This window comes from Rana temporaria, chromosome 1, assembly GCF_905171775.1.
Source record: "Rana temporaria chromosome 1, aRanTem1.1, whole genome shotgun sequence".
Lineage (NCBI taxonomy): Eukaryota > Metazoa > Chordata > Amphibia > Anura > Ranidae > Rana > Rana temporaria.
The window spans coordinates 551,911,381-551,930,956 of NC_053489.1; the positions used below are offsets into that span (position 1 = coordinate 551,911,381).

The window sequence follows — 19,576 nt, forward strand, 5'->3', positions numbered from 1 at the left end:
CTGAAGCTATATGGTGTTTAAACCTACATTAGCAAAACATGTTTTTTTTTTTTTCAATAAAATGTTCACAAAGACAAGCACCATCATACATTACCTGGGCCTCTGAGAACAGATCTGCTGTTGTCCACACTTGTAATGATTGTCTTCCAATACTGACAGAATCAGCAAAAATCATCTGTTTGTACTTTTTTTTTTGTAATGAATCTTGTAGTGAATAACACATTTTGTTCCTGGCAGGAACAGCGTGAATGTTCCTTTATAAACTTGTAGAGGAGTTTATCGGTGTTTTTGAAAGCATCACTTTATATACAGTATATACACACACACAAAGATAATAGTCAAATCATTTCAAGTTAAAGCGGGGGTTCACCCTTAGAGGGCACTTTTCCCCCTTCGCTTCCTGCTCGTTATTACTAGGGGAATCGGCAATTTATTTTAAAATATGTGCAGTACTTACCCGTTTACGAGACGCATCCTCTCCGTCGCTTCCGGGTATGGGCTTCGGGAATGGGCGGTCCTTCTTGATTGACAGGTTTCCGAGAGGCTTCCGACGGTCGCATCCATCGCGTCACGATTTTCCGAAAGAAGCCGAACGTCGGTGCGCAGGCGCAGTATAGAGCCGCACCGACGTTCGGCTTCTTTCGGCTACGAGTGACGCGATGGATGCGACCGTCGGAAGCCTCTCGGAAGGCTGTCACTCAAGAAGGAACGCCCGCTCCCGAAGACCCATACCCGGAAGCGACGGAAGAAGATGCAGCTCGAAAACGGGTAAGTACTGCACCTATTTTAATATAAATAGCCGATTCCCCTAGACCGAACGAGCAGGAAGCTAAGGGGAGATTTTTTTTTTTTTTTAAATGGGTGAACTCCCGCTTTAAGCAACAGGTTATTTTCAGTTATAAGTGCACAGTATTACTTTTAGAGGTATACAGCTAAATAAGCATCTAGAATTTCAATTTGTTGGCCATCTGCTTAATGAAATGTGGATTTGAAATGACATTTAATGTACAGTACACAGGTATGAGCTTCATACAGCTGTTAAAAGTTCCTTATACTTTCTCGATACTGTAAGAAATCTTTAAGCATAGTAGGCAGTTGTAGGCGTGGAATCATATGTAATCTAGCTTGTCCAAGGCAGTTGCGGATGCTAAGTCTGCACAGCTGGCACAGCGAACATGGGTTAGCTAGACAAAACAAGCAAAAAACAAAAAAAAGGTGATTTTATAGTCAACATGTACATAAATGGTGAAAACTTTTTGCATGTAGTATTGCTCATTAGACCCAGTGGTATTCTAATAATTATTCAGAGAAGTATTAAAAACATTGCACTAGTTCTGATCTCTTGAGGACTGGTTTGCATGATAACCTCCATTCAGTTTATCAGAATGGCACTAAGCAGAGCAACGCATGAAAAATGCAGCATGTAGGACATAAGTGTGCACAGCCTATTGCATTAGGGTGTGCACCCAAAAGCTCAAACACACATGCCTTTCTCTGCAGCCTCAGCTGCACTGGACAGTAAATGAATAGGAAGTGCTCTGTGCTGAGTGGCTTCCTGTTCATTCACAAACTGTAGCATAGGAAACACAGTTTACTATGTTTCAATATGTAGAAAAAGAAGGACCAGTATTCCAACATGATAACGACCCCAAACACACCTCCAAGACAACCACTACATTGCAGTGGACTGGCCAAGCATGTCTCCAGACCTAATCCCTATTGACCATCTGTGGGACATCCTCAAACGGAAGGTGGAGGAGCACAAGGTCTCCAACATCCACCAGCTCCGTGATGTCATCATGGAGGAGTGGAAGAGGATTCCAGCTGCAACCTGTGAAGGTCTGGGTAACTCCATGCCCAAGAGGGTTAAGGCAGTGCTGGAAAATAATGGTGGTCACACAAAATATTGACACTTTGGGCCCAATTGGACATTTTCACTTAGGGGTGTACTCACGTTTATTGCCAGCGGTTTAGACATTAACCACTTAAGGACCGCCTCCTGCACATATACGTCAGCAGAATGGCACGGCTGGGCTCTTAAAGGTGACGTACCTGTACGCGCCTGTGCACTGCCTTAACCCTCTTCGGACCCGGTCCGAAGCTCCGTGACCGCGCGACCCGCGGACCCGATCGCCGCCGGTGTCCCGCGATCGGTCACAGGAGCTGAAGAACGGAGAGAGGTGTGTGTAAACACACCTTCCTGTTCTTCACAGTGGCAGGGCATTAATCGTTCCCTGATATAGGGAAAGGCGATCAATGATGTCACACGTCCAGCCCCGCCCCCCTACAGTTAGAAACACATATGAGGTCACACTTAACCCCTACAGCGCCCCCTAGTGGTTAACTCCTAAACTGCAATTGTCATTTTCACAGTAATCAATGCATTTTATAGCACTTTTTGCTGTGAAAATTACATAATGTCGCAGTCACGAAAAAAATCGATGATCGCCGCCATTAGTAGTAAAAAAAAAAATATTAATAAAAATGCCATAAAACTACCCCCTATTTTGTAAACGCCATAAATTTTGCGCAAACCAATCGTTAAACGCTTATTGTGATTTTTTTTTTACCAAAAATTGGTAGAAGAATACGTATCGGCCTAAACTGAGGAAAAAAAATGTTTTTTTTATATCTTTTATGGGGATATTTATTATAGCAAAAAGTAAAAAATATTGAATTTTTTTAAAAATTGACGCTCTATTTTTGTTTAAAGCGCAAAAAATAAAAACCGCAGAGGTGATCAAATACCACCAAAAGAAAGCTATATTTGTGGGAAAATAAGGACGCCAATTTTGTTTGGGAGCCATGACGCACGACCGCGCAATTGTCAGTTAAAGCGTCGCAGTGCCGAATCGCAAAAAGGGGCAAGGTCCTTAACCTGCATATTGGTCCGGGTCTTAAGTGGTTAATGGCGGTGCGTTGAGTTATTTTGAGGGGACAAATTTACACTGTTATACAAGCTGTACACCCACTACTTTATATTGTAGCAAAGTGTAATTTCTTCAGTGTTGTCACATGAAAAGATATAATGAAATATTTACAAAAATGTAAGGGGTGTACTCACTTTTGTGAGATACTGTATGTAAAAAATAAATATGTTCTAGAAACATTTTTATTTAACCAAAAAAAAAGTAATTCTCACGTTAACAGTTTAAAGCTTACCTTCATATAAAAGTAACTGTCTTTCCACTGGACTTTTTGGAACAGCTACATCAACTGGCCTTTTGAAATCTGTATTTCGGGCATTAATGTCAGCACCAAAGTCCAGCAATAGACTGACTATGTCAGTACTGCCCTGCTGAGCAGCAGCATGTAGGGGTGTATCCAAGTGTCTGCCCTGCTGTATATTAGCACCTAGAAGAAAATAAAATCGTTAGTATTTTTTAAATGTCAGATCATGTAAAATAGTAAAGTGGTCAATCCTACACACATTTACACAGGTAGCAAACACATATAAAATGCAGTAGCCAAATGGAATTAGTAGCTACAGATTTGGGAGAACAACTATGTCCCTTAGATTTATACCTCCTGAGCCCATAAGCCATTCCAGGGGTTACGCTAGGCCAGTGGTTCTCAACCTTTCTAATACCGTGACCCCTTGATAAAATTTCCCAAGTTGTGGGGACCCCCAACAGTAGAATTTTCGTAAGGTGGGTTGTCAGCACCCAAGGCAAGAAAAGTCATTTGCACCCCTAACCCATGGACTTTTAGGGCTCCCTGAGTCCCTTCCACTCGTACAGTATTATAACCCCTTCTGGTACCTTTTAGGATGTACCACTCTTTCTATGTTCTCATTTCTTTCCCTTTTATCTCTCTATCTTAATTTCTTGTGTTTTTCCCCCATCCCTCTCTCTAGCCATCTTTCCTGTTCTCTCTCTTATTCTTCCTCTTCCTTCCATGTATTCTCTATTTTTATATATTTTTTTCCTTCTCTTACTCCTTGGGGGGTGGGATGAGTGGAAGTGCTGGTGGTGAGTTCTGATCAGCCAACTTGGGTGCTCTTGATTAGACATGTGCATTCGTTTTCGTTAGAATGCATTTTCGTCCGAAAATCAGTTTTTTTCGTTATCGTTTTAACTAACAATAACGAAAGTGCAAGAAACGAAAACCGAAAGATACGACATAAAAAATGCTTTATTTTCGTTTTCGTTGCGGAAAAAATTCGATATAGAGAGATTCGACATTATAGGGAAAAGATTCGACATTATAGAGAAAAGATTCAATGGGACACGGACTTTTAGAAAAAAAAATGTGCGGAGGTCCCCGCAAATTCAATAACCATACCCTTTAGGTCTGGTATGGATATTAAGGGGAACCCCGCCGTCAATTTAAAACAAAAATGACGTGCGGTTCCCCCTAAATATCCATAACCAGACCCGTTATCCGAGCACGTTGACCTGGTCGGCCGCAGAAAAGAGGGGGGGACAGAGTGCGGCCTCCCCCCTCTCCTGAACCGCACCAGGCCACATGCCCTCAACATGGGGAGGATGTCCCCATGTTGATGGGGACAAGGGTCTCATCCCCACAACCCTTGCCCGGTGGTTGTGGGGGTATGCGGGCGGGAGGTTTATCAGAATCTGGAAGACCCCTTTAACAAAGGGGACCCCCAGATCCTGACCCCCCCCCCTGTGTGAAATGGTAATGGGGTACACTGTACCTCTACCATTTCACGAAGGAAGTGTAAAGTCTTGTACAAAAACACACTGACACCATAGAATAAAGTCCTTTATTAAAAAAAAAAAACACTCGTTCCCGGCTTCCTGCATTGTCCTGATCCTGTGACGGCTGATCTCCCGCGATGAGGAGATCCTGCGACGGCCGGGTGATCTCCGATCCAGCGATGTGAAGATCCATCCGGAGCGCAGCATCCCCGACCTCCTCACCCGTCACGTGACCCCGCCCCCTCTGACATACCCTCTGCTACGTCACTGGGGAAGCCCAAGAAGAGGGAAGACTATGGGTTTTGCCAGTGACGTAGCAGAGGGTACGTCAGAGGGGGCGGGGTCACGTGACGGGTGGCCCTGCCTCCTCTATATAAGTAATGTCACAGCTCCAGCGCGTCATTCCGCTGGGCTGTGTCCGGCGATGAGGAGGTCGGGGATGCTGCGCTCCGGATGGATCTTCACATCGCTGGATCGGAGATCACCCGGCCGTCGCAGGATCTTCTCATCGCGGGAGATCAGCCGTCGCAGGATCAGGACAACGCAGGAAGCCGGGAACGAGTGTTTTTTTTGTTTTGTTTTTTAATAAAGGACTTTATTCTATGGTGTCAGTGTGTTTTTGTACAATACTTTACACTTCCTTCGTGAAATGGTAGGGGTACAGTGTACCCCATTACCATTTCACACAGGGGGGGGGGGTCAGGATCTGGGAGTCCCCTTTGTTAAAGGGGTCTTCCAGATTCTGATAAACCTCCCGCCCGCATACCCCCACAACCACCGGGCAAGGGTTGTGGGGATGAGACCCTTGTCCCCATCAACATGGGGACATCCTCCCCATGTTGAGGGCATGTGGCCTGGTGCGGTTCAGGAGAGGGGGGGCCGCACTCTGTCCCCTCCTCTTTTCTGCGGCCAGCCAGGTCAACGTGCTCGGATAATGGGTCTGGTTATGGATATTTAGGGGGAACCGCACGTCATTTTTGTTTTAAATTGACGGCGGGGTTCCCCTGAATATCCATACCAGACCTGAAGGGTCTGGTTATGGATATTTCGGGGGAACCGCACGTCATTTTTGTTTTAAATTGACGTAGAATAATTTTTGACCATTAGACAGAAACCAACAAAGATTCGACGTTCCGGCGAATATTCTTTTGACCATTCGACAGAAACCAAGTATTATTGGATTTTCGGACGAAAGCTATTCCCCAACGAAAAACGAAATAAATCAAAACGATTTTCGGGAGTAACTACATAAATTTATTTTCCAAACGAAAACGAAAAAACGAAACAAAATATTCCAGTCTGCACATGTCTACTCTTGATCAAGGTCATCTGCTGATCTGAGAACTGTAGTGGGGACTTTAAATGGCAACTCCAATCAGAGGTAGTGTTACTCACTGTGGCTCAAGCTCTGTAGTGTCTCGCAGCAGTGACACCAATGCCGAAATCAGGAGGAGATAGGGTCTCCTCCAGCCCTTCACACTTCACATTTCTCACCAGTCAGCTGACCTCTAGTCTCTGCCTGCCCCACAGCCATGCCACAGGCTCCAGGGACTGCCCTGCTGGGCGGCTGCGAAAAAGGCAGCGAGTGCTGTGGGGTTCAGGAACAGCCCAGGATTTGGTGACCCCTGGCAAATCGTCATTTGACCCCCGAGGGGGTCCTGACCCCCAGGTTGAGAACCACTGTGCTAGGCGTTATGGTTAAAGTTAATGTGTTAAGAATAAGGAGCAGTCATTGGCAACAAGTAAAGTTAATTGGTGAGCTACTTATGCTGTCCAACAAATACTCAGCTGTGCTGAATTCAAAACGTACACTCATTTTACCTAATATGGCTTTTCTTGAATTGACTGCATCCACAGCACACACAGGGCAGAAAAAATGTACCTCCTGAAGCAGACCACCCCACAGCGTCAGTACTTCCTGAAGACTGTGCTGTGTATCTTTCTCTCTCCCTGCTTCCTGCATTACCAAATACATGCAAGTTTAAACCTGGCTGAGTCTGTGAGGAACTTCTTGACATTTTGTTTTTTTACTATCAAGGATTTATGAGAAAGGCAGCAAACAAGGAATGTTCCAGTATCACCAACAATAGGGGCAGGTTGGAATGATGCATAGAGCAATGCCTGGGTGAAGAACTGAAGTATACCTCCCAACTTTTTGAGATGGGAATGAGGGACACCTATCAGCAAAAGTATGCAGGTATAGGACACACCCCTTGCCACGCCCCTTAAAGGGGAATTGTACAAAAAAAACAAGATTGGTTAAAAACAAAAGTGCTTTTTTTACCACTACTATTCCTTTATATTGGCTTTTGGAATTTACAAATGCAGCAAATTAGAAATTGGATGAGAGATTTGACACTGGGAAACACTTTTTGACATATAAAAAGTTCATTTTATATACACTTATATAGATCAGACAAATGAGCAGGGACAGAGGGCTCCAAATTAGGGACAGTCCCTCAAAATCCGGGACAATTGGGAGCTACCCCCCCCCCCCAATCAGCTATCAGTGATTAACAGCAGGCTGCCCTATTTAAACACCTCAGCAGCACAGTGTCTTTGCTGCCTGATCTGCAGTTCTGACGTGGATCCTATCTGAGACCTGTTTGCTATCTGAAACCTGATTTGAACACTGAACTTGGCTTGTTTTGACTACTCTACCTGAAACCTGATTTGAACACCGAACCCGGCTTGTCTGACTCCTCTCATCTCTCCTATCCTGACCCGGCTCCGTTTGACCATCCGCCTGCTTGACTTCACTGCTGCCAGATCCACCTGCTTGTTTACCGACCATTCTTCAGTCATCTTTCTGCACGATCACCTGTTATGACCCGGCTTGTTTGACCCTGCTTTCCCGGTATACCTGAACTATTACTAACTTGTGCCGCTGTAGTCGCAGCTTCTGTGCGGGTCGCTGATCCATCCTACCTGAACTGTTACTAACTTGTGCCGCTGTAGTCGCAGCTTCTGTGCGGGTCGCTGACCTATCCTACCTGAACTGTTACTAACTTGTGCCGCTGTAGTCGCAGCTTCTGTGTGGGTCGCTGACCCATCCTACCTGAACTGTTACTAACTTGTGCCGCTGTAGTCGCAGCTTCTGTGCGGGTCACTGACCCATCCTCCGATGTACGTTCAGCATCTACTTGCCAGAGGTATTCGTCCACCTGCTTCTACACATCACCACCCGGCACTCCTACCCCTCTGTGCTCCGAGCCCGCTGTCCCATATCCAGTGGCTCGCGAACCAGAGTCGTAAGAGAGGCTACCCTGCATCAGACTCTGGAAACCAGGTACGTAACAGTATCAGGCAGCCATGACAGAGTCTGCAGGCGTAGTTCCGGCTATGGAAGAGGTGTGTAAACACTTAGCATCACTTACCCAGGCCGTTAAAAACCTACAAGATGGCTACCTGAGATTGGAGGGGCAGGTTCAGAACTTATCAGCTTCTGGGGACGCAACTTCAGCATCCACCGCTAGATCATCGTCATCTGCGGGTCCGTCAGTTTTGATGTTGCCACCTGAACCCAGGGTTCCCATGCCCGAACGATTCTCCGGGGATCGAACCAAGTTCTGGGACTTCCGAAACGCATGTCAGTTATACTTTGCTTTGCAACCCCGAACCTTTTCTTTGGAAGCCACTAAAGTGGGATTTGTTGTTTCCCTACTCCAAGGGGAACCCCAAAATTGGGCACATCGCTTGTTAGAGAACGGTGTCCAGACAGAGACTTTGCTAAACTTCTTCCAGACTATGGCACAGCTCTACGACGACCCGCAAAGGACTGCTACTGCTGAAGCTGCTTTACTCGCTCTCCAACAGGGGCGTAGAGCAGTGGAGGACTATGTTACTGATTTCCGCCGCTGGAGTGCGGACACCCAGTGGAATAACGCAGCCTTGCGCCACCAATTTCGCTTAGGTCTGTCTGAAGCCTTAAAGGATGAATTGGCCCGCATTGGGGTACCTGACACCCTGGATGATCTGATTGACAAAGCCGTTCAGATCGACCGACGACTAAGGGAACGCCGAGCGGAACGATCCTCTCAACAGAGTCGCCCAGTCTGGGTCACCACCCGGGCTCCCTTGCCTCCTTCTCGTTTTCCACCACCTGTTTCTTCCAATTCTGCTGGTCCACCCATGGATACTTCAGAACCCATGCAAATAGGCGTGATGCGACCCACCTTGCCACCTGAAGAACGCACACGCCGCCGTCAGCTAAACCTGTGTCTATATTGCGGTGAGGCCGGTCACTACGTACACAATTGTCCCGTCAAAATACGTAAGTTCCGTTCTTCAGTTCCTGGTAACATCTCTGCTATTACTACCAACCCCAACCATCTTGCTCTCTTCCTTTCCTTACAGCTTCCGGGAAAGACGGTGTCGGTCAACGCTATCGTTGATTCAGGGGCATGCAGTTGTTTCATCGATTCCTCATTTGCCGATCTGCATAACATTCCCGTCCGCACAAAGGACTTTAGACTTTCCGTTTTTTTGGCTGATGGCTCACACATCAAGTCTGGGCAAGTGACCCATGAGACCCTTCCTTTACCTGCTATTACTTCATCCAATCATAAGGAACTTTTAATTTTGGACGTCATTTCATCTGCTTTGTTTCCAGTAATCTTGGGTATACCCTGGCTTCAGGTACACAATCCTCAAATTGACTGGACATCTAAAAATCTTTCGTTCCCATCTCATTACTGTCAGGAACACTGTTTTCCCGAACGTCCTAAACCATCTTCTGCCCTGCTGTGCTTAAACACTGACCCAAGTTTGATTCAATCCATCCCCAAACCCTACCATGGATTTCTGGATGTCTTCAGTAAGAAAGGGGCAGATTCCCTTCCACCTCATCGGCCGTACGATTGTCCGATTGATCTTCTTCCAGGGGCCGAGATCCCTTTCGGACGAATTTTCCCACTTTCTGAAAAAGAACAAGACGCGTTAAAAATCTACCTTGACGAGAATTTGGAAAAGATATTTATCCGCCCGTCCACTTCACCAGCAGGTGCCGGAATATTTTTCGTCACAAAGAAGGACCAAACTCTCCGTCCCTGTATTGACTACCGGGAACTCAACAAAGTCACCGGTAAAAATCGTTACCCTCTACCTTTAATACCTGAACTTTTCCAAAAATTAAGATTTGCCGTTATCTTTACAAAATTAGACCTAAGGGGAGCGTATAATTTAATACGTATCAAGGATGGACATGAGTGGAAAACCGCATTCCGTACCCGCTATGGCCATTACGAATATTTGGTCATGCCCTTCGGGCTATGTAACGCGCCCGCTACTTTTCAGCATTTCGTCAACGACGTATTCCTAGATTTTTTGGACATTTTTGTAATCGTGTATCTAGATGACATACTGATTTTCTCCCGTTCCTTGGAGGAGCACCGAGGACATGTCTGTAAGGTTCTGGATTGCCTCCGTCAGCACAGTTTATATGCGAAAGCTGAAAAATGCGAGTTTGAACAGCAAACCATCCAATTCTGAGGCCCCATACACACGAGAGGATTTATCCGCGGATACGGTCCAGCGGACCGTATCCGCGGATAAATCCTCTCGAGGATTTCAGAAGATTTCTATGCGATGGCGTGTACACACCATCGCATTGAAATCCGCGCCGAAATCCTCTGGCGATGACGTGTCGCGCCGTCGCCGCGATTATGACGAGGCGACGGGCGCGACGCTGTCATATAAGGAATTCCACGCATGCGTCAAATCATTACGACACGTGCGGGGAATCCCTTTGGACGGATGGATCCGGTGAGTCTGTACAGACGAGCGGATCCATCCTTTGGGATGGACTTCAGCAGATGGATTTGTTGAGCATGTCAGCAAATATTCATCTGCTGAAAATCCATCCCAGGGGAGATTTATCCGAGGATAAATATCTGCAGGAGTGTACACACCATAGAATCTATCCGCTGAAACCCATTTAATGGGATTTATCTGCGGATAGATTCTATGGTGTGTACGGGGCCTTAGGCCTGGTAATTTCCCCTACAGGAATTGAGATGGATCAAAAGAAGGTATCTGCAATCTTAGACTGGCCAACACCCTTGGATAAAAAATGGGTGCAGCGTTTCATTGGATTCGCAAACTTCTATAGAAAATGTATTAGAGGGTTTTCGGCTATTGTGGCCCCTATCACACAACTCACGAAACAAAATCTTTGTTTCTGTTGGAACCCTGAAGCGCAGAAGGCCTTTGACATTTTAAAAAGACTCTTTACTTCAGCTCCGATCCTTAGACATCCCAATCCAACGTTACCTTTCCTTCTTGAGGTCGATGCCTCCGAAGTTGCGGTAGGAGCTGTTCTCTCTCAGCGCTTGGGGGACAAAGATTTAATACACCCAGTGGGATTCTTCTCTCGAAAGCTTTCCCCCACAGAAAAGAGCTATGATGTAGGAGATCGAGAACTACTGGCCATTAAGACAGCTCTAGAGGAATGGAGATATCTATTGGAGGGCGCCATTCATCCTGTACTGATCTACACAGATCATAAGAATTTGGAGTATTTGAAATCTGCCAGACGTCTTAAACCTCGACAAGCCCGTTGGGCTCTTTTCTTTTCTCGTTTTTGTTTCCATATTACCTTCCGACCAGGATCCAAAAACATTAAACCGGATGCATTATCCCGAATGTACGATAACCCAAAGGATACTTCTATTCCCGATACCATCCTGTCGGATGGCAACTTCCTGCTCCTACACACTGACCTAATCTCCATGATCCGAGGAGCATCTTCCGATTCGTCCAAACCCTCTAATGTCTCACTAACTTCCAGAAACGGGCTGTTTTGGAGAGGAAGTCAGGTTTTTGTCCGAGAAAACATTAGAGTGGAAGTCTTGAAACTTCTTCATGATCACCCACTTGCAGGTCACTTTGGAGTTAATAAGACTCTTGAATTGGTACGACGCACCTTCTGGTGGCCCAATTTGGAGGAATTTTGCAAGTCTTACATCAGTTCTTGTCCGATATGCAACCGAAATAAAACACCCCGAAAACTAGCCTGGGGTTTACTAAAACCCTTACCAGTACCTAACCGACCATGGGAGATGATCGCAATGGATTTTATTGTTGAACTTCCTCGTTCCGAGGGATGTACCGCAATTTTTGTTGTCGTGGACCGTTTTACTAAAATGGCTCATTTCCTGCCTTTAAAAAACACACCTTCTGCTGCAGAAACGGCCCGCGTGTTTATCAAGGAAATCATTAGACTACATGGGGTACCTTCCAACATCGTTTCGGACAGGGGAGTCCAATTTACTTCTCGTTTCTGGAGAGCCCTCTGTGAAACACTACAGATTCAACTTTCCTTGTCCTCAGCCTACCATCCCCAGTCTAATGGGCAAACAGAGAGGACGAATCAAACCCTGGAACAATATATTAGGTGTTTCACAGCCTTCTCTCAAGACGACTGGGTCTCTCTGCTGCCTTTGGCAGAATTTGCATATAATAACACCAATCACTCAGCTACTGGGCAATCCGCTTTTTTCTCTAATTATGGCTTTAATTTAACATTTTTACCAGATTTCTTTTCAGAGTCAGCAGTTCCAGCTGTGCAGAGTACTATGGACTTTCTCCAACGCAACAATCAGTTATTGCACGACGCAGTAACTAAAGCCCAGGCCGATAGCAAGAGATTTTTTGACAAGAAAAGAAGGGGTGACTTGGACCTGAAACCAGACGATCAGGTATGGCTGTCTACAAGTAATCTCAAATTACCTTGCCCATCCAAAAAGTTGGCACCTAGGTTTTTGGGTCCATTTTCAGTTAAAAGAAAAATCAACTTAGCTTCTTACGAACTGTTTTTGCCTGACTCATTGAAAATTCACCCTGTGTTCCACGTTTCTCTACTCAAGCCTGCAGTGGCCGATCCTTTTCCCAACAGAGGATCCAGACCTCCCGAACCCATCCAGGTTGACGGTTGGGAAGAATACGTGGTGGAAGCTATCTTGGACTGTAGGAAGCGACAAGGCCAGAATCAATTCCTAGTCAAATGGAAGGGGTACGGCCCAGAGGATAATTCTTGGGAGCCAGAAGGTAATATACATGCCAAGAGGTTGTTACGTGCTTTTTTCCTTGCTCATCCTGACAAAGAAGCCCGACTGGGCATCCGGAGGCTGACCCTTGGGGGGGGGGGGGGCAATGTCATGGATCTGCCACTTAAGGGTTAATGGTGCAGACTGATTTCAGTGATTAACAGCAGGCTGCCCTATTTAAACACCTCAGCAGCACAGTGTCTTTGCTGCCTGATCTGCAGTTCTGACGTGGATCCTATCTGAGACCTGTTTGCTATCTGAAACCTGATTTGAACACTGAACTTGGCTTGTTTTGACTACTCTACCTGAAACCTGATTTGAACACTGAACCCGGCTTGTCTGACTCCTCTCATCTCTCCTATCCTGACCCGGCTCCGTTTGACCATCCGCCTGCTTGACTTCACTGCTGCCAGATCCACCTGCTTGTTTACCGACCATTCTTCAGTCATCTTTCTGCACAATCACCTGTTATGACCCGGCTTGTTTGACCCTGCTTTCCCGGTATACCTGAACTATTACTAACTTGTGCCGCTGTAGTCGCAGCTTCTGTGCGGGTCGCTGACCCATCCTACCTGAACTGTTACTAACTTGTGCCGCTGTAGTCGCAGCTTCTGTGCGGGTCGCTGACCCATCCTACCTGAACTGTTACTAACTTGTGCCGCTGTAGTCGCAGCTTCTGTGCGGGTCGCTGACCCATCCTCCGCTGTACGTTCAGCATCTACTTGCCAGAGGTATTCGTCCACCTGCTTCTACACATCACCACCCGGCACTCCTACCCCTCTGTGCTCCGACCCCGCTGTCCCATATCCAGTGGCTCGCGAACCAGAGTCGTAAGAGAGGCTACCCTGCATCAGACTCTGGAAACCAGGTACGTAACAGCTCCTCTGCTACATTGTGAACACAGGAGGTCAGCTGCTGGGCACAGATTGCTTTGAATTTTATTTTTAAATGCAAAGCATTCTTTGATTGGATGAGGTAGAAAGCGTGATGTCACCACCCCGCCTCCTCAGCTCATCCAATCAGAGAATGCTTTGCATTCCTTGAGAGAATGAGAAGTAATCTCTGCACGCCACCCATGACAAGTGGCTTACCTCCTGTGTTCAAAATGCACCAGTGCAGCCATATGGCTCGGGACCTGGAGTCTAGTAGAGATCAATGTGGTAGCAGTGTCTACTAAAGTGATTTCCAGCTTCAAGAGGAATCACACAGGTATGGTGTGATCAAGCTGGACCAATGTAACAATGTAAAAATATCAATACCTGGAATTATTGTAAAGCCAATATTTTTTCTATAGTTCCCTCTGATTTATAACAGTAAGTTTCCCAGTGAATGTCATTTATAAAAATTTGTGGTGCTCAGCTGACTGGCCATTGGGCTCCTCTCCCGATCTGATAGCTGCAGGATGAGGTGCTGGGAAACCCCCACTAGAGGGGAGGTGGGAGGAGGACAGAGGGAGACACAGCAGAGCAGGGCTGTGGATGACGAAGGCACGTACTCTGACCACGGTGTCAGGGCTCAGCAGCACTGATATATTGTGGTCAGCATACAGGGGGGTGGGTATAGCCAGGTAGGATCAGCCAGGTATTACAGGTGTCACAGGGGGCCAAATGACACAGCACAAGCACTGTGCTGTATAACATGCTTTAAGGGAACAGGATCAATATTTTTGGGTTAGCAAGCGCTTTTATGCCAATGCACCCAAAACAGGACCTGACTCTTTTTTAGGAACACAATGCATTGAATTTCAGGTGGGTTTGTGTGTATTTGCCAAGGTGTAATGGGGCGCCTTTTAATGTACATGGTACTGCACTGGCAATTGTACGTTACCTTAACATATGGTAAAACACATTTTACCACATTTTGATGCAATGCAGAGGTGTGAAGCCAGCCTAGGTCTTACCCAAGTATTTCTATGTTCATTAATGATTGTGCAGGTTTTGCTAAGTATTTTTATATTCAGCAATAATTCTGTAGGCAATGATAGGTCAATATTGAAATGCTAGACTCTGTAAAGTCATATTTTTTCATAAACATGACAAGTACACAATATATCTACTATTGTATAATCCAATCCCATTCAAGAATTGACATGGAGTCAAATGTATTATTAGGCTGTAGGTATACAGGATACCTATAACCTCTTTACCACCTGTCCCAGATTTGCAGGGACATTCACGCTTTTTACTAAGCTGTCAGGTGCTGTCCATGTCTCAGGCAGCTTTACAGAATCTGGGCTGCAGGTACAGTAGCAATCTGTTACTGAGCTAAATCTACAATCGGAAGGACTGCATTTAGTCCCTTGTAGTGCAACTTAGGTAAAAAAAAAACAAAACAACGGGTGGCAAGGCACTGTCACCGAGATCTCTGATAAAGTTGTGGACATGCAGAAGTCAGGAGATGGATTCGATAAAAATTCAAAGGCTTTATTAATGCCTAGAAGTATTTGGTAAAACACAGACCCTCCCTGGATCAGAAATTTGCTCCAAACTGGAAGAAAGAACCAGGAGGAAAATGTTCAAAGAGGGTACCAAGAGCCTTACATCAACTCTGACACAGTTGCAGGAATTTATGACAACATGTGGTTATTGTGTGCATGTGACATCACAAATTCTCCACAAATGTGGCTTCTATGGGAGGGTTGCAAGAAAAAAGCCACTCCTCAAGAAAGGCAACACGCAGTCATGACTGCACATTACCAAAACACACCTTGAAGATTCTGAGGCCACATGGAAAAAGGTCTTGTGGCCAGATGAGGGTAAATTATTATGAGGGTAAATTATTATGAGGGTGAATTATTTGGCCTCTACACCAAACGATATGTCTGGAGGAAATCCAATACAGCTCATCATCCAAATAACACAATTCCTACAGTAAAGCATGGAGGTGGTAATATCCTGTTATGAGGGTGTTTATCTGCAGCAGGGACTGGAGCACTTGTCAGGATATAAGGAAAAATGGATGGGGCAAAATACCATCAAATTCTCAAGAAAAATCTGTTACCCTCTGCCAGAAATGGAAAGAAGATTTACCTTCCAACATGACAATGACCCAAAACACACAGAAAAAATGACCACATAGTACATAGTGGTTGAAGGCAATAAAAGGTGAATGTCCTTTAATGGCCAAGTTAGAGACCAGACTTAAAGGAGTTCTCCAAGCTAAAACTTTTAACCCCCGCTGTGCCCGGGCTGTAAAACTATACAAAATAAACTTTCACTTACCTGCCTACGATCCCCCGTTGTTCCGATATCGCCGTCCCGTTCTCCGGTCCCGGTCTCTTCCACTTCCTGCGGGTCGGTGACTCACAGTGCGCTCAGCCTATCAGCAGCCGCGGCGGGACATTGCTGCTTCCAAGCATGCGTCGACTTGATTCTGAACATGCATGAATTTTTGACCGATGCATTTCCCCACAGGTGATTGTTTTTCTCTATCGTTTTTTAACCATAAGAAAAATTTAAAACAGGTTCTATTTTTTTTCACTGATGGGAAAAAAAACGATGGGGCCCACACACGATCGGTTCGTCCGATGAAAACGGTTCGTTTTCATCAGACGAACCGATCGTGTGTACAGGGCATTAGAGATGGGCCGAACAACCCCCGGTTTGGTTCGAGCCAGAACTCTCGAACATCGCAAAAGTTTGGACCTGAACCACGAACCCCATTGAAGTCTATGGGACCCGAACTTGAAAAATCAAAAGTCCCCATTTTGAAAGCTTATATGCAAGTTATTGGCCATAAAAGGGTATGGGAGCCTGGGTACTGCCCTTGGGGACATGAACCAATGCAAAAAAAAAACTTTTATAAAAAATAGTTTTTAAAGAAGCAGTGATTCTAACCGCTTACAGACCAGCTGCTGCAGCTATACAGGCTGCCTCCGCTGCGCAAACTGCCGTAGCTGTAAGCAGGCACACGCCCGCTGCATCGGTGGGTGCCGATGTTCGTGACCGGCAGTCGCAATGACCATCGCCCGCGACTGCCACACACATACCTGTTCTGTGAGCTGAGGAAAGACAGATCGTGACTTCCTAATATCTAGGAACCACGATCTGTAATTTTCTCTAGGTCAGTCCCATCCCTCTACAGTTAGAACACACATTAGGGAACACAAGCCGCTATTACTAGTAAAAAAATAATAATAAAAATGCTATAAATCTATCCCCTATTTTGTAGACGCTATAACTTTTGTGCAAACCAATCAATATACGCTTATTGCAATTTTTATTACCAAAAATATGTAGAAGAATACATAACGGCCTAAACTGAGAAAAAATAGGCTTTTAAAAAAAAAAAAATGGGGATATTTATTATAGCAAAAAGTAGAAAATATTGGCCCAGATTCTCAAAGACTTACGACGACGTATCTCCAGATACGCCGTCGTAAGTCCGAATGTGCGCCGTTGTATCTATGCGCCTGATTCATAGAATCAGTTACGCATAAATTCTGCCAAGATACGAGCGGCGTAAGTCTCCTACGGCGTCGTATCTTGGGTTCATATTTCCGCTGGCCGATAGGTGGTGCTTCAGTTGATTTCTGCGTCGAATATGTAAATGAGCAAGATACGCCGATTCACGAACATACGTACGCCGGTCGCAATTAGTTACGCCATTTACGTAAGACATACGCCGGCATAAAGATAAAGCTGGTCTCTAGGTGGCGCAGCCCATGGAAGGTATGGACGTCGGAACAAGCGTATCTTTTTACGTCGTTTACGAAAGTCGTACGTGAATGGGGCTGTGCGTAGGTTACGTTCACGTCACAGGCATTGAGCCGGCGTATCTTTGGGCGTAAATACGACGTGATACTGAGCATGCGCGCACATGCACCGTTCGTTCGGCCATGCATCTACATGGGGTCAAGCTTAATTTAAATACAACACGCCTACGACCTGCCTACTTTGAAATACGCGCGCTTACGCCGGCCCATTTAAGCTACGCCGCCGTAACTTAGGACGCAAGGGCTTTGTGAATACAGCACTTGCCTCTCTAAGTTGCGGCGGCATAGCATAAATAAGATACGCTACGCCCGCACATAGTTACGCCGCCCTACGTGAATCTGGGCCATTGTGTTTTTTTTAAAACTGTCGCTCTTTTTTTGCGCAAAAAAATAAAAAAATTTGCAGAGATGATCAAATACCAAAAAGAAAGTTCTATTTGTGGGAAAAAAAGGACCTCAATTTTGTTTGGGTACAGCATCGCAATTGTCAGTTAAAGCAACACAGCCGAATCGCAAAAAATGGCCCGGTCATTGGGCAGCCAATTCTAAGTGGTTAAAGATGCCTAAAGTGGAACAATAAAAATAAAAAATTCCTATAAATATAGTGCCTGGGGGTCCCCTTAGTCTGCCTGTAAAGTGGCACATCAATATCGTGTATAGAACCTGCTGCAGCAAAACTGACATTTATACAGAAAAAGACATTAAAATTGATTTTCCCTGCAAGCTCTCTTTATTTAGTAAACAACGACTTGGGGAGTCAGTCTGTATTATGAGCCCACAATTTAGTGCACTCTGATCAAGAGTAAAGATTTTTTTGGAGAAATTCTGGTGTCTTTTTGGCAGACTTTGGATGGAAATAACAAAGTTTTGCACCACAGTGAGCAAGCCTTATGCGAAGAAGGCAAATTATAGTACACACAGGCCAAGATTAACGTTTTTTTTTAGACAATCTGGTGTCTCTTTTGAAGACTTTGGATAGAAGTAACAGGTGCAGAAAAATTGGGCTTTGGGTGTTGGTGGTGCCTTCACATCTTAACCCTATAGAGGTACCTCCTGCGGGAGAATCAAGTTTGTTTAGTTGCCAGGATATGCCGTTATTGGGGTTCTTTTAATGGGGAATGATCTGGACAGGTCCACCTATTTATAGGGGACCAGGTTTTATGTCTTATTTTTGTTTTTGATATAGCTTATAGCTTCAATAAATTTGTAGTTAACTCTTTAGGGTGTGCAGCAGTCTGTTTCTTTTCTATTTTTTCATTTTTTGTTGAAAGCAAGAATTGGCCTTGCTGTAATAAAAATGTAATTTGATGCCCCAGTCAAACATTTGTGAAAAAATTGGTCTTTGGGTGTTGGTGGTACCTTCACCCTGTAACCTTCTAGAGGTACTCTTGATGAAAGCAAGATTTGGCCTTGCTGTAAAAAAAATTAAATTTTACACACGTCACAGTTGCGGAAAAAATTGGTCTTTGGGTTTTGGTATATGCATGATGCTGGGGCTATGGCAGGAGCTGTGGACAAGGAGGTAGAATAAGCTGCTCTGGCATCTTGCGGGGGACTGTGCACTAGTGTTGGCTTAGGTCATTGTGGATGAGAAGGATAAGGATAGTTTAGTAAGCCAGTCTACCACCTCCTCTGCATTTTGTGGCTGGAAAGCACGGCAATGTCACTAAACATAGACAAATGTGCCCTGCCTGAGGACGGAACACGTCCACCTTTGCATGTGGACAGAGACACGGCTGGACTCCTCATAGTGGCATGGGAGCATCTTCCTCTCCTTTTTGGCCTCCCAGACATGATGGGGAGAGGAGGGGGAGCTTATTAACCAAATTTAATAGACACTGGGAATTGTGTGATTGAATGCACTTTATTGAATGAAAAGTGGTGTTTGGTGCACTTTAAATTGAGGACTGACGCTGTCAGAAATTTAAAAACTATAAGTAAAAAAAAAAAAAAAAGACTTTGTGGGGAACACCAGCTTCACAGTCAGAAAAACTGCGACTGACCATTTTATAAATAAAGGGGGCAGGCAGGGAACAAAAAAAAAAAAGTCAAAAAAAGGGTATACAGCACTAAATACAGCACTAAATGTTATGTAATTCTGTGTTAAACACTGCACTACACTAATACACTACACTATACTGACACACTATACTGAC

At 45.2% G+C, this 19,576-nt stretch overlaps 1 protein-coding gene across 4 annotated transcripts in view; it reads right to left on the minus strand.

Annotated features, from left to right (window-relative positions):
- Positions 1-964: 964 nt before the first annotated feature.
- ASB5 (ankyrin repeat and SOCS box containing 5) overlaps positions 965-19,576 on the minus strand; it is a 98,398-nt gene continuing 79,786 nt past the window's right edge. For all 4 annotated transcript variants that reach the window (XM_040333687.1, XM_040333696.1, XM_040333706.1 and 1 more), the window contains exons 6-7: positions 3,163-3,354; positions 965-1,184 (exon numbers count right to left, since the gene is read on the minus strand). In XM_040333687.1, the coding sequence (XP_040189621.1) occupies positions 1,039-1,184; positions 3,163-3,354 (338 nt within the window). In that variant the 3' untranslated portion in view covers positions 965-1,038. The remainder of the gene's footprint in view (positions 1,185-3,162; positions 3,355-19,576) is intronic.